This window comes from Chenopodium quinoa, unplaced genomic scaffold, assembly GCF_001683475.1.
Source record: "Chenopodium quinoa cultivar QQ74 unplaced genomic scaffold, ASM168347v1, whole genome shotgun sequence".
NCBI lineage: Eukaryota > Viridiplantae > Streptophyta > Magnoliopsida > Caryophyllales > Amaranthaceae > Chenopodium > Chenopodium quinoa.
Window position 1 is genome coordinate 338,305 of NW_018744311.1, and position 13,455 is coordinate 351,759.

At 41.4% G+C, this 13,455-nt stretch overlaps 1 protein-coding gene across 1 annotated transcript; it reads right to left on the reverse strand.

Annotated features, from left to right (window-relative positions):
* Positions 1-11,495: 11,495 nt before the first annotated feature.
* LOC110695906 (probable polyamine transporter At3g13620) lies at positions 11,496-13,289 on the reverse strand. The gene has a single exon (XM_021873137.1). It carries the CDS (start codon positions 13,089-13,091, stop codon positions 11,682-11,684), a length of 1,410 nt encoding a protein of 469 aa, XP_021728829.1. The 5' UTR covers positions 13,092-13,289; the 3' UTR covers positions 11,496-11,681.
* Between the last annotated feature and the right edge of the window lie 166 nt (positions 13,290-13,455).

Consider the following 13,455-nt stretch of genomic DNA (forward strand, 5'->3'; position numbering starts at 1 on the left):
ACTGTTTATGACTCCCAAGGGCCTTTGGGAACCCAAGGAAGTACTTAGATGCATAATCTCGCCGGGTGAAGAAATGATATACGGAAGCCAAATATGAAGGCTATAAAACATGAAATCTAAACAATTTAGGATGTGTCGGGACCTGGTGTGGGAATTTCACGGAACATTACGGGATGCATCCCGGGGACATATAATATTGTTTCGACCCATATATGATCATTATTCGACTACGTACAAGCCCCGTGAAAGTTTATAGCCAATATAGGAGGAGTGTACGAAAACGTGTAAATTGATCGTTTTAAGGCAGATTGGATGGTTCCACCCACCCAATTGGACTCCCGGGGGGTATTAGAGACCATTATAAACATCTCGGTAATTTTTATTTTCAGGCGAAAAAATGTCAAAAATTTCCAAAATTAAAAGCTATTATCCACGCTTTTTAAGGAATTTTTGAGGTTACGGGGCCCGGTGTCAAAAAGTGTTGAGACCCTAGGGGATACATATTAGGGTCATATAATGTCATTTGGAACCATATATAACCATTAAATGATGTCATAAATGTCCGTGGTAGGCTTGAGTTCACAAAATCGATGCAAGTTGCGAATTAATAAATTGTTAAGGCAAATTGGAAGGTTCCGCCCACTCAATTGGACCCCCGGAGGGTATTAGGGAACATGGTAAAAAAAACTCGGCAATTTTTATTTCCGGGCAAAAATAGGTCAAAAAATTCCAAAATTGAAGGCTATTTATCCACGTTTTTGAAGAATTTTTGAGGTTACGGGGTCCGGTGGCGAAAAGTATTAAGACCCTAGGCGATACATATTAGGATCATATAATGCCGTTTGGAACCATATATGACGATTATATAATATCATAAATGTCCGTGGTAGGCTTAAATCGATAAGAGTTGCGAATTGGTAATAAATTGATCGTTTTAAGGCAAATTGGATGGTTCCACCCACTCAATTGGACTCTCAGAGAATATTAGAGACCATGGTAAACATCTTGGCAATTTTTATTTTTGGGCTAAAAAAGGTCAAAAAATTCCAAAATTGAAGGCTATTATCCACGCTTTTTGAGGAATTTTTGAGGTTATTGGGGCCGGTGGCGAGAAGTGTTGAGACCCTAGGGGATACATGTTAGGGTCATATAATGCCGTCTGAAACCATATATGATCATTTAATGATGTCATAAATGTCCGTGGTAGGCTTGAGTTCACAAGTTCGGTGCAAGTTGCCAATTGGTAAATTGACCGTTTTAAGGAAAATTGGATGGTTCCACCCACCTAATTAGACTCCTGGAGGGTATTATGAACCATGGTAAACATCTCGGAAATTTTTATTTCCGGGCAAAAAACGGTCAAAAAATTCCAAATTTGAAGGCTATTTTTTGAGGAATTTTTGAGGTTACGGGGCCCGATGGGGAAAAGTGTTGAGACTTTAGGGAATACATCTTAGGGTCATATAATGTCGTTTGGAACCATATATGACCATTAAATGATGTCATAAATGTCCGTGGTAGGCTTGAGTTCACAAAATCGGTGCAAGTTAAGAATTGGTAAATTGTCCGTTTCAAGGCAAATTGGATGATTCCACCCACCCAATTGGACTCCCCAAGGGTATTAGGGACCATGGTAAACATCTCGTCAATTTTTATTTCCGAAAGAAAAAAGTCAAAAAAATTCCAAAATTGAAGGCTATTATCCATGCTTTTTGAGGAATTTTTGAAGTTGCGGCGCCCGGTGGAGAAAAGTGTTGAGACCCTAGGGGATACATCTTAGGGTTATATAATTCTGTTTGGAACCATATATGACGATTATATAATATCATAGATGTCCGTGGTAGACTTGAGTTCACAAAATCGGTGCAAGTTGCGAATTGGTAAATTGGCTGTTTTAAGGCAAATTGGATGGTTACACCCACCTAATTAGACTCCCGGAGGGTATTAGGGACCATGGTAAACATCTCAGGAATTTTTGATTTCGGGCGAAAAAAGTCAAAAAATTCTAAAATTGAAGGCTATTATCAACATTTTTTGTGGATTTTTTGACGTTACGAGCCCGGTGGCAAAAAGTTTTGAGACCCTATGGGATACATCATTGGGTCATGTAATGCAGTTTGGAACCATACATGACCATTAATAGATGTCATAAATGTCCGTGGTAGGCTTGAGTTCACAAAATCGGTGCAAGTTGCGAATTGGTAAATTGATCGTATTAAGGCAAATTGGATAGTTCTACCCACCCAATTGGACTCCCGGAGGGTAACGGTCAATTTACCACTTCGAAAACTGGTACCTATTTCGTGAAATGAAGCCTGCCACAAATATTTTTGACAACCTACAATGGTCATATATGACCTTAAGACGTATTTTCTAGAGTCTCAAGTCTTTCCGCCACCGAGCCCTATAACATTAAAAATTTCTCAAAAACCGTGGATAATAGCCTTTAATTTTTGATTTTTTTGACACTTTTTCGCCCGGAAATAAAATTTGTCGATTTAATTAACATGGTCCCTAATACCCTCTAGGAGTCCAATTGGGTGGGTGAAACTATCCAATTTGCCTTGAAACGGTCAATTTACCCCTTCGAAACTTGCACCAATTTTGTGAACTGAAGCCTACCACAAATATAATGGTCATATATGATTCCAAACGTCATTATATGACCTTAATATGTATTCGTTATGGTCTCAAGACTTTTCCCCACCGGTCCCCGTAACATCAAAATTTCCTCAAAAAGCGTGGATAATGCCTTCAATTTTTTGGACCTTTTTTCACCCGGAAATAAAAATTCAAGAGATGTTTACCATGTTCTCTAATACCCTCCAGGAGTCCAATTGGGTGGGTGGAACCATCCAATTTTCCATAAAACTATCAATTTACCCCTTCGAAACTTGCACTGATTTCGTGAACTGAATCCTGCCACGGACATTTTTGACAACCTATAATGGTCATGTATGGTTCCAAATGTCATTATTTGACCCTAATATGTATCACCTAGGGTCTCAAGACTTTTCGCACCGGGATCCTTAACATCCAAATTTTCTCAAAAAGTGAAGATAATAGCCTTTAATTTTGTAATTTTTTTACCTTTTTTCGCCCGGAATTAAAAATTAGCAGGATGCTTATTATGGTCCATAATACCCTTAGGAAATCCAATTGAGTGGGTGGAACCATCCAATTTGCCTTAAAACAGTAAACTTACACTTTCGAAACTTGCACCGATTTTGTGAAATGAAGCCTACCACGGACATTTTTGACAACCTACAATGGTCATAAATGGTTCCAAACGTCAGTATATGACCCTAAGATGTATACCCTAGAGTCTCAAGTCTTTTTCGCCACCAAGCCCTATAACATAAAAAATTTCTCAAAAATCTTGGATAATAGCCTTTAATTATGGAATTTTTGGACCTTTTTTCGCCCGCAAATAAAAATTTCCGAGATGTTTACCATGGTCCCTAATACCCTCCGGGAGTCCAATTGAGTGGGTGGAACCATCCAATATGGCTTAAAACAGTCAATTTACCCCTTCGAAACTAGCATCGATTTCGTGTACTGAAGCCTGCCACGGACATTTTTGACAACCTATAATGGTCATGTATGGTTCCAAACGTTATTATATGACCCTAAGATGTATCCCCTAGGGTCTCAAGACTTTTCGCCACCGTGACCCTTAACATCAAAATTTTCTTAAAAAGCGTGGATAATAGCCTTTAATTTTTTAATTTTTTGACCATTTTTCGCCCGGAATTAAAAATTACCAAGATGTTTACCATGATCCATAATTTCCTCCGGGAAATCCAATTGGGTGGTTGGAACCATCCAATTTGCCTTAAAACGGTCAATTTACCCCTTCGAAACTTGCACCGATTTCGTCAAATGAAGCCTACCAGGGACATTTTTGACAAACTGCAATGGTCATATTTGGTCCCAAACGTCACCCGGAAAAAAAATTGATGAGATGCTTACCATGCTCCCTAATACCCTCCGAGAGTCCAATTGGGTGGGTGGAACCATCCAATTTGCCTTGAAACTGTCAATTTACCCCTTCAAAACTTGCACCGATTTCGTAAACTGAAGCCTACCACATACATTTTTGACAACCTATAATGGTAATATATGATTCAAAACGTCATCATATGACCCTAATATGTATCCCTTCTGGTCTCATGACTTTTCACCACCGGGCCCCATAACATCAAAATTTCCTCAAAAAGCGTGAATAATAGCCTTCAATTTTGGAATTTTTGGACCTTTTTTCGCCCGGAAATAATAATTGCCGAGATGTTTACCATGGTCCCTAATACCCTCCGGGAGTCCAATTGGATGGGTGAAACCATCCAATATGCCTTAAAACAATCAATTTACCCTTTCGAAACTTACACCGATTTCGTGAAGTGAAGCCTACCACATACATTTTTGACAACCTATAATAGTCATATATGATTCCAAACGTCATTATATGACCCTAATATGTATCCCTTCTGGTCTCAAGAATTTTCACCACCGGGCCCCGTAACATCAAAATTTTCTCAAAAAGCGTGAATAATAGCCTTCAATTTTTTAATTTTTGGACCTTTTTCGCCCAAAAATAAAAATTGCAGAGATGTTTACCATGGTCCCTAATACCCCACGGGAGTCCAATTGGGTGGGTGGAATCATCCAATTTGCCTTAAAACAGTCAATTTACCCCTTCGAAACTTGCACCGATTTCTTGCACTGAAGCCTGCCACGACATTTTTGACAACCTATAATGGTCATGTATGGTTCCAAACTTTATTATATGACCCTAAGATGTATCCCCTAAGGTCTCAAGACTTTTCGCCACCGTGACACTTAACATCAAAATTTTCTTAAAAAGCGTGGATAATAGCCTTTAATTTTTTAATTTTTTGACCATTTTTCGCCCGGAATTTAAAAATTACCAAGATGTTTACCATTGTCCATAATACCCTCCGGTGGTCCAATTGGGTGGGTTGAACCATCCAATTTGCCTTAAAACGGTCAATTTACCTTTTCAAAACTTGCACCGATTTCGTGAAATGAAGCCTACCACATACGTTTTTTACAACCTACAATGGTCATACATGGTTCCAAATGTCATTATATGACCCTAATATGTATTCCCTAGAGCCTCAAGTCTTTTCGCTACCGGGACCTGTAACATAAATAATTTCTCAAAAACCGTGGATAATAGCTTTTAATTTTGGATTTTTTTGACCCTTTTTCGCCAAGAAATAAAAATTGCCAATATATTTAATATGGTCCCTAATACCCTCCGGGAGTCTAATTGGGTTGGTGGAACCATCCAATTTGCTTTGAAACGGTCAATTTACCCCTTCGAAACTTGCACGGATTCGTGAACTGAAGCCTACCACATACATTTTTGACAACCTATAATGGTCATATACCCATATATGATTCCGAACATCATTAGATGACCCTAAGATTTAGGGATTTGTTAAACATCGCCCACAAATTACTACATAAAGCCCACAAAATTCACTTGGTTTGACAATATTGCCCTTGACCTAAAAAAAAACACTCACACTCTCATCGCTCATCTTCTTTCAACCTCTCTTAAAAAAAAAAAAAATTCAAACAACGGCAATGTCGAGGCGGCAAGGCAAGGAATTGGCGGCGGCGGCGGAGGGAAGGAGGTCCCAAGGAGGCAAGGTACAATTTGTAAAAAAAAAAAAAAAAAAGGAAAAACCGCCGTGACGGAGGTGGGGCGCCCTGGCTGGACGCCCAGCAAGCGGTGGTGGCGCCAGCTGCAGACGCCGCCACCAGTAGGCTGGCGCCTGGGCTGGACGCCATAGCCACGGTTGTGGCGTTTATTCAAGGCGCCGCATCCGTGGCTCTGGCGTCCAGACCAGGCGCCAGCCCACTGGTGGCGGCGTCTGCAGCTAGCGCCACCACCGCTGGCTGGGCGTCCAGCCAAGGCGCCCCCCCCCTTTTTATATTTGTTTTAAAATATTGTTTTTTTTTTTTTTGTGTAATATATTTTTGAATTGTTTTTATATTTTGTTGTTTATTTTTATAAATTTTTTCAATTTTGTTGTATTTTTTCTATGTTTATATTTTGTTTACAATTATTTGTATGTTTTTAGTTTATTTGATTTGGGTAGTGGTAGCTATTTTTCGTATAAATTTTTGTATGTTTATATATTTTAAAATTTTGTGTAGAATTCACTGGGTCGTCATGGTGCGGGGAAGAATGTAGAGCTTCTTAGTAGAAGCTATTCAGTGGAGAGGTCGGGGCATAGACATGTCAGATCCCGTGGTATTTCGGCCTCAGCTCGTAGAGAACGGATCCACCGTCGGGATGAGGATGACGATGACGATGATGATGCTGAGGAGGGTGACCAGGAGGAGGAGCAGGAGGAGGGCGCAGATGAGGATGAGGATGTGGACGATGGTAGTGGACCGTATGATGATTACGGTCCATTCAGTCAGAGGGTTGATGACATGTACGAGACACATATGGTGGAGGTGCATAAGGGTAGGGGTGGTAGGTTTGTTAGTAGATCTGGCACATCATCTGCGTCCACTGTATCTGGGGCAAGCAGGAAACGGTCGAGGGCCGGTAATGATTCTTGGGTTGTTAGGAGTGAGGTGCCCGGTGGGCCTGTTGACGGGAGTGTGATTCCTAGCTTTCTAGGATACATAGCTGCCCGTATTTGGGAGGACCAGGAGAGGCCTTCAGTTACGGGGTTGTTGAAATGTCATACCCGGGAAAAGACTTGTAGCTTTTTGCGTACATGGGCTGAGACTTGGCCGGCGGAGAGCGAGATGTTCGAGCGACTGGAGGGCACTGGGGTGAATCACGTTCCTGCCACCATGCACGATAAGATTGACAATACGCTGATCACGGCTTTCATTGAGCGATGGCAGCCGGATACAAACTCTTTCCACCTTTCGTTCGGTGAGATGACGATCATGTTACATGACGTCGAGGCCATTCTGGGGATTCGTGTTGAGGGTAAACGACTTTGTGCTGTGGCTGATGCGGATCAGGAAGATTTGCTGGCGGAGTTGTTGGCGGTGGACAAGGCTGCACTGTACACCGAGGCGCTAGGTGTTTGGGAACACGGAGGTGTGAAGATCGCATCCGTGTTGCAACGGTGTTTGTACCCCAGTGCACGTAGGACGCACGACGCACAGCTGAGTGCTTATGTTTTTCTACTCCTCGGATGTACCTTGTTTCCGGATAAGAGCGGCGGAAACAAGCTCAGGCCACGCGACATAGTAGAGGCGTGTGACCCCGACAGTGTAGGCCAGTTTTCCTGGGGATCGGCTACGTTGGCGTATTTGTATCGCCAACTAGGATTTGCGAGTCGGGCTGACGCGGCAGGTATCACTGGGTGTCTGACTCTATTGCAGACCTGGATATACGAGTACTTTCCTGCATTGCGACCACATCGTGACCCGGTTCCTATTGATGAGGGGATGCCGCGTGCTTGTGCGTGGAGTCCGCGCTCGGAGAAGAAGTCCGTTGACCGCCTCCGATCGATACGGTTATTGCTGGACAGGCTGTCCCCCTTAGAGGTAACGTTTATAAATTGTTTCTACATTTTATTATTTGCACATATTATATTCATGTTATTAAATTTTAAAACTATGTGCAGGTGAACTGGATGCCTTTCGGCCCGAACCCTAGTGTTAGGGTACCCAGGACCCTGTACACGGGACTCATTCAGTATCGTGAGATCGTCGAGGCGTACATGCCCCAGCGTTGTCTTCGCCAGCTTGGATTTGTCCAAGTTGTCCCTCCTCCCCCGGCATGCCCGATGAAGGCGGTCCGACCTGCATCGTCGAGGGACTACGTCGTGCAATGGCCGGATATCATGACCGGGACGTGGGACCAGTTTCCGATTATGGCCCGCTTATGGACTGCGGAGTTGCAGCGGCCGCCCTCTGGGGTTACTCCCATGTGTGACCATTACTACATGGAATGGCCGGACACCACTGGTACGAATCCCTGAAGTTAGCCAATGCTCGCTCATACGCTTCCTCTGTGGTAGCCTGTAGGATCTTCCGCCACTTACCATTCACCAATCTCTCTGCCATTTCCAAATTCTTCTTGAAAAGGTTGTAGGCTTTCACTTTCACGCAGTTGTTGATGTGCCATGTGCACAATAAGTGATTCGATTCGGGAAACAGCTCTGCTATGGGGGCAAAGAGACCTCCCTCACAGTCGCTGACGATGGCTGCTGGATGAAAATTAGGCCCGATGTAGTTTCTCAGCTTCTCCAACACCCAATAATAACTTGGAGCCGTCTCATCCTTGATGATTGCATGACCAATCAGAAAGTTCTGGTTCGTTGGAGTCATCCCCATGATCTCAACCAGTGGGAACTTGTACTTGTTTGTCTTGTACGTTGAGTCGATCAAAATCACAAATGGCCAAGACTTGATCATATCAGCACAATCAGGATGCACAAGGAAAAGATGAGTCACCTCCGCTGTATCTTCATCAGAATCAAACCAGAACAGGTAACCACGTGATTGTGCCTGGTGTAGCAGCTGCTGTATAGGGTTCCTTCCCTCTGACCGTTCAAACCTGAGTTGCTGTCTGACGTTGTAGATGTGTCTTCGGTTTGGATGATCTTCTGGAAATTTCTCTAACACAGATGCTAATATTTTAGCAGGCTTGACTTGAGCATCACTCATTTCTTTCACAACTAGTTTCGCAGCAGGACTTAAGCCGCTCAGTTGTCGATGACCCTCTTCATATACTATCATCTCATGGTTGTGATACCCCCATTTAGAGTAACCAATCACTTCCCAACCGTCACGACTCCGTAGTTGTCGAACCTTTACTCTGAACTCACACCCACAACCTTTCCGCTTTGTATCAAACCGAGTGGTTGTACGAAAATCTCTTTCTTCTCTTTTGCGATAACGGTCACATCTCAAAATGCGATCCATTCTACCATCCCGTTGAGATTTATGAGTTACTACTACCAAGAAAAATCCAGCTGCAATTGCAACCTGTTTTGCCCAATCAATCGCCTGTTGAGCTTCTTCGAATGGACCATCATGTCCAAATATCCCACTGTAATCATTTCCGTCTCCACCATATTCCTGCATCAATTATATATTACAATAAATACATTTAACGGATAATACATTTAATTTCTATATTTACACAGAATTAACACAAAAAAAAAGCATAATTATATATAATCAAACTTAATTTTTATAAAAACCCAATTCGAATTTTCAAACTAAATTTAAAAATAAACCATTTCGAATTTTCAAACTTAATTTTAAAAAAACCTATTTAGAATTTTCAAAATTAATTTAAAAAAAAACCCATTTCGAATTTTTTTAAAAAATCATTTTCGATTTTTTTTTTAAAAAATAAATAAAAAACAACAACAAAATCAAAAAAGAAAAAAAAAAATTAATTTATAAGGGTGGCGTCTGCCAGGGCTGCCACAGCCACTGGACTGGCGCCTGGCAGGGCCGCCTCAGCCAGTAGAGTGGCGCCTGGCCAGGACGCCAGTCTGGTGGTCTGGGCGTCTGGGCTGGACGCCACTCTGGTGGTTCTAGCGTCTGGCTTGGACGTCCAGGCTACGGTTTGGGCGTCCATCCTAGGCGCCGGAGCCACTCCGACGGTAAACCGTGAATTTTAACGGTGACTTACCTCGTTTTCCGTCGACGACGACGTAGCTCCGGCGTCCCCCGCATCTCCGGCCTGCCCTCCGGTCTCCCCCGGCGAGCCAGTACGGCTCCACATTTTTTAAACCGAGATTATTTCAATTTTAGAAAATGGGCATAATGGTCACACCAAATCATATTTGTGGGCTTTATATGGTAATTTGCGGGCGATGTTTAGCGATTCACAAGATTTATCCCTCAAGGTCTCAAGATTTTTCGCCACCGGGATACGTAACATCAAAATTTCCTCAAAAAGCGTGGATAATAGCCTTCAATTTTGGAATTTTTTGACCTTTTTTCGCCCGAAAATAAAAATTGCCGAGATATTTACCATGGTCCATAATACCCTCCGGGAGTCCAATTGGGTGGGTGGAACCATCCAATTTGCCTTAAAACGGTCAATTTATCCTTTCGAAACTTGCACTGATTTTGTGAATTGAAGCCTACCACGGACATTTTTGACAACCTACAATGGTCATATATGGTTCGAAATATCATTAGATGACCCTAAGATGTATCCCTCAAGGTCTCAAGACTTTTCGCCACCGGGCCCTGTAACCTCAACAATTGTTCAAAAAGCGTGGATAATAGCCTTTAATTTTGGAAAATTTTGAACATTTTTTTTACCTATGAAAAAAAATTGTTGAGATTCTTCCCATAGACCCCAATACACTTCAGGAGTTAATTTAGGTTGGTGTAACCATCCATTTTCCCTTTAAATTGTCATTTTACTCGTTTACAACTTACGTCGATTTCATCAACTCAAGGCCGCCTCAGACATTTATTAAAACATATAATGATCATATATGGTTCCAAACTATATTATATGACCCCAAGTTGTATCCCTTAGTATCTCGAGAATTTTTGACACAAGATCTTAAAACTGCTGATTTTGGTCCAAAAGTCTGAAATATAGCCTTCACTTATGGACAATTTTGAACTTTTTTGACCCGGGAAAAAAAAATTGTCGAGATGCTTTTCATAGACCCTAATACACTTCGAGTGTCAATTTGGAAAGGTGGAACCATCCACTTTGCTTTTAAACTGTCGATTTACCCGTTTACAACTTACGCCGATTTCATCAACTCAAGGCCACCTCGGTCTTTTAAGAAAACATATAATAATCATATATGGTTCCAAACGATATTATATGACCCTGAGATGTATCCCCTAGTATCTCAAGAATTTTTAACACCGGATCCAGAAACCTCTAATATTGGTCCAAAAGCATGGATTATGGCCTTCAATTTTGGACAATTTTGAACACCGCGAACATTTATAACAACATATAATAATTATGTACGGTCCAAATTATATTATATGGCCTTGGGGTGCATCTTCTAGCATCTCGAGTTTTTCAACATGGAGTCTAGAAACTTTCGAAATCAGTCCAAAAGTGTGGATTATAACCTTCAATTTAGAAGGAATTTTTTTTATTATTATTTTTATTTTAAAAAAAGATAGAAATCTAGCAATGGAGTCTAGGTAAAATTTCCCAAAAGGAGAAATCATTGAGGAAACCAAAAATATCCCAAGGAGAAACCCCATAGGGAACGAGTTATTTCATTCCATATTTTTAGTTGCTAATTCCTTTTTTTGAATAGTTAGTTGCTAATTCCTTCAAAATCAATAAAGTGGCATTATTTTTTTTTCTTTATTAGAATAAACTACAATTAGTCAAATGTAGCATTGGTGGGTGGGGGAGGGGGGGGGGGTGGAGGGGTGGGGGTGGGGAGTAGAGTATTGTTTATAGCTTTATTTGAGGAAGGTCCAAACATCATTGATTTGATCATTTTCATATTCATACTCATATCCAAAAACGTTGGTTCACAGCAATAATGTTGAGGCGAAATCTTTGATTGAAAAACAAGTTACAACTCGCACTATAGCACAATGCCTATATTTACCAAAGGGCTAAAAACAAGAAATGTTCCACTAATCAATCTGCATTTCATGAATCATGAATGTATAGCCAGCCATTTACTAGTACATAGCTGCTGCTGCTGTTGCAATCAGTCCTCAGCTTGAATGCTGCCGAAAACACACCACTTCTTTGCCTTGCACAGCTTCATGAAAAAGAACCAAACAATCCCACCAGCGGTCATCAAGCCACTTACTAGAAACACTATCTTGGTTGCAATAACCATTATAAACACCAAAAACACTGATGGCACCAAACACATTAACACCAAACCCGGCAGTCCCATTGGAACTCGGTATGGCCTCTTCAATTGCGGCCTCTTTCTCCTCAGCCATAAAAATGAGGCGAACTCCAGCAGCATACCTAAACTGTAAAGGAAATTAGCTGACGAAATTAAGTCTGTAAACTTCATAAAAGACACTCCTAGAGTGATCACAGTTGATGCTAATATCCCCACCCATGGGGTGTTAAACCAATTTGATCTTGCAGCACAAAACCTCGGCAAAAACCCAATATCTGCCATCCCCATAACTTGAAAAGAACAACTACTCAGCTGAGCTTCAAACAGTCCTACTGCAGACAAAACAGCCCCGACCTCAATCCAGATCTTCAGCCATTTCCCAACAATCATTTGTGCAGCATCTGCCATAAACCCGGTCTCCCACAAATTCTGATCCACAGAAACTGCACCAGTTACAGCAAACAACGGAACCAAGTAAGCCAAACAGGTAAAGATCACGGCTATAAACAGCGCCTTAGGAAATGTCTTCTGAGGCCTGTCAACCTCACCAGCAAGAGTACTAACATTATCCCAAAAATTCAAGTTCCAAAATAGTGTGTTACCAAATAAATTCCAGTCTCTTTTAACCCCCTTTTGGCCTAAACTAAGCCACCTATGAGGATGAATCTGAGGTATAGCAACCAAAGACATGATTATAAATGGCAAAAGCGATACGACTCCAAGAGCAACAGCAGCATAACCCACAATTGTAAGTCCAGTATAATTCAAAAATGACAGCATTATTGTTGAAACAGTTATTGCCAAGTACCTTTGTAATCCTGAACTAAACACAGGAAACAGTTTCTCCATGTAGTCAATGCACAGTACTGGAAATGATGCAACATTAATCACCCCACTCAGGAACTTCCAAGTACCCATGATGGATCCCCAGAACGGGCCAAAGGCCCGCTCAGCCCATATAACAAACCCGCCATCACCGGGGTAAGCGGTCGAAAGCTCGGCCGTGATCAAAGCCTCAGGAACACTCCAAATGAATGGAAATATCAGAAAGCCTAACAGAGCAAACAGAGGACCAGCTGCTTTGACTGCAGGCTCCTCGCCGTAAGGCCCGCCTGCAACCTCAAAGTATATCAGGAAAACAAGAGGGATGAGGGTCAGCTTCTTGTGGTTACTGCCACCGGTGGTGGCCGTAACCGGAAGCTCTTGGCCTGAGATAGCATGATCTGTATTATTGGTTATCGGTTCATCATTTTGGACCATGGTATGTATATTTATTTTTGGGGTGCAAAATAATGAAAGGGTAGATCAAATAACGTTTTTCTGTAATCTGTATATATATATGGTAATGTTTTGTAGAAAGGGTGAAAGAAATCAGGGATTTCAACTTTAATGTAACAGAATCCTACTTTTTCTGCTACCTTTCTCTAACAATTATTTAATCAAATTCATGTGCAAAACATGACAATAAGTTGTAGGTTGCATATATTTATGTAAACTTTATAATATAAGACCAAAATGTATTGGAGTAAGCGAAGAAATTATGGAACTTTGTTTTAAGGGAAAAGTAAATGAAGAAATTGCCACTTGCAAGCTGGTCAGAAACAAATGTAGTTCACACAAAGCT

What these genes read in the sequence shown, in the direction of transcription:
- LOC110695906 (XM_021873137.1), bottom strand. Translation starts at nt 13,091, where the DNA reads ATGGTCCAAAATGATGAACCGATAACCAATAATACAGATCATGCTATC.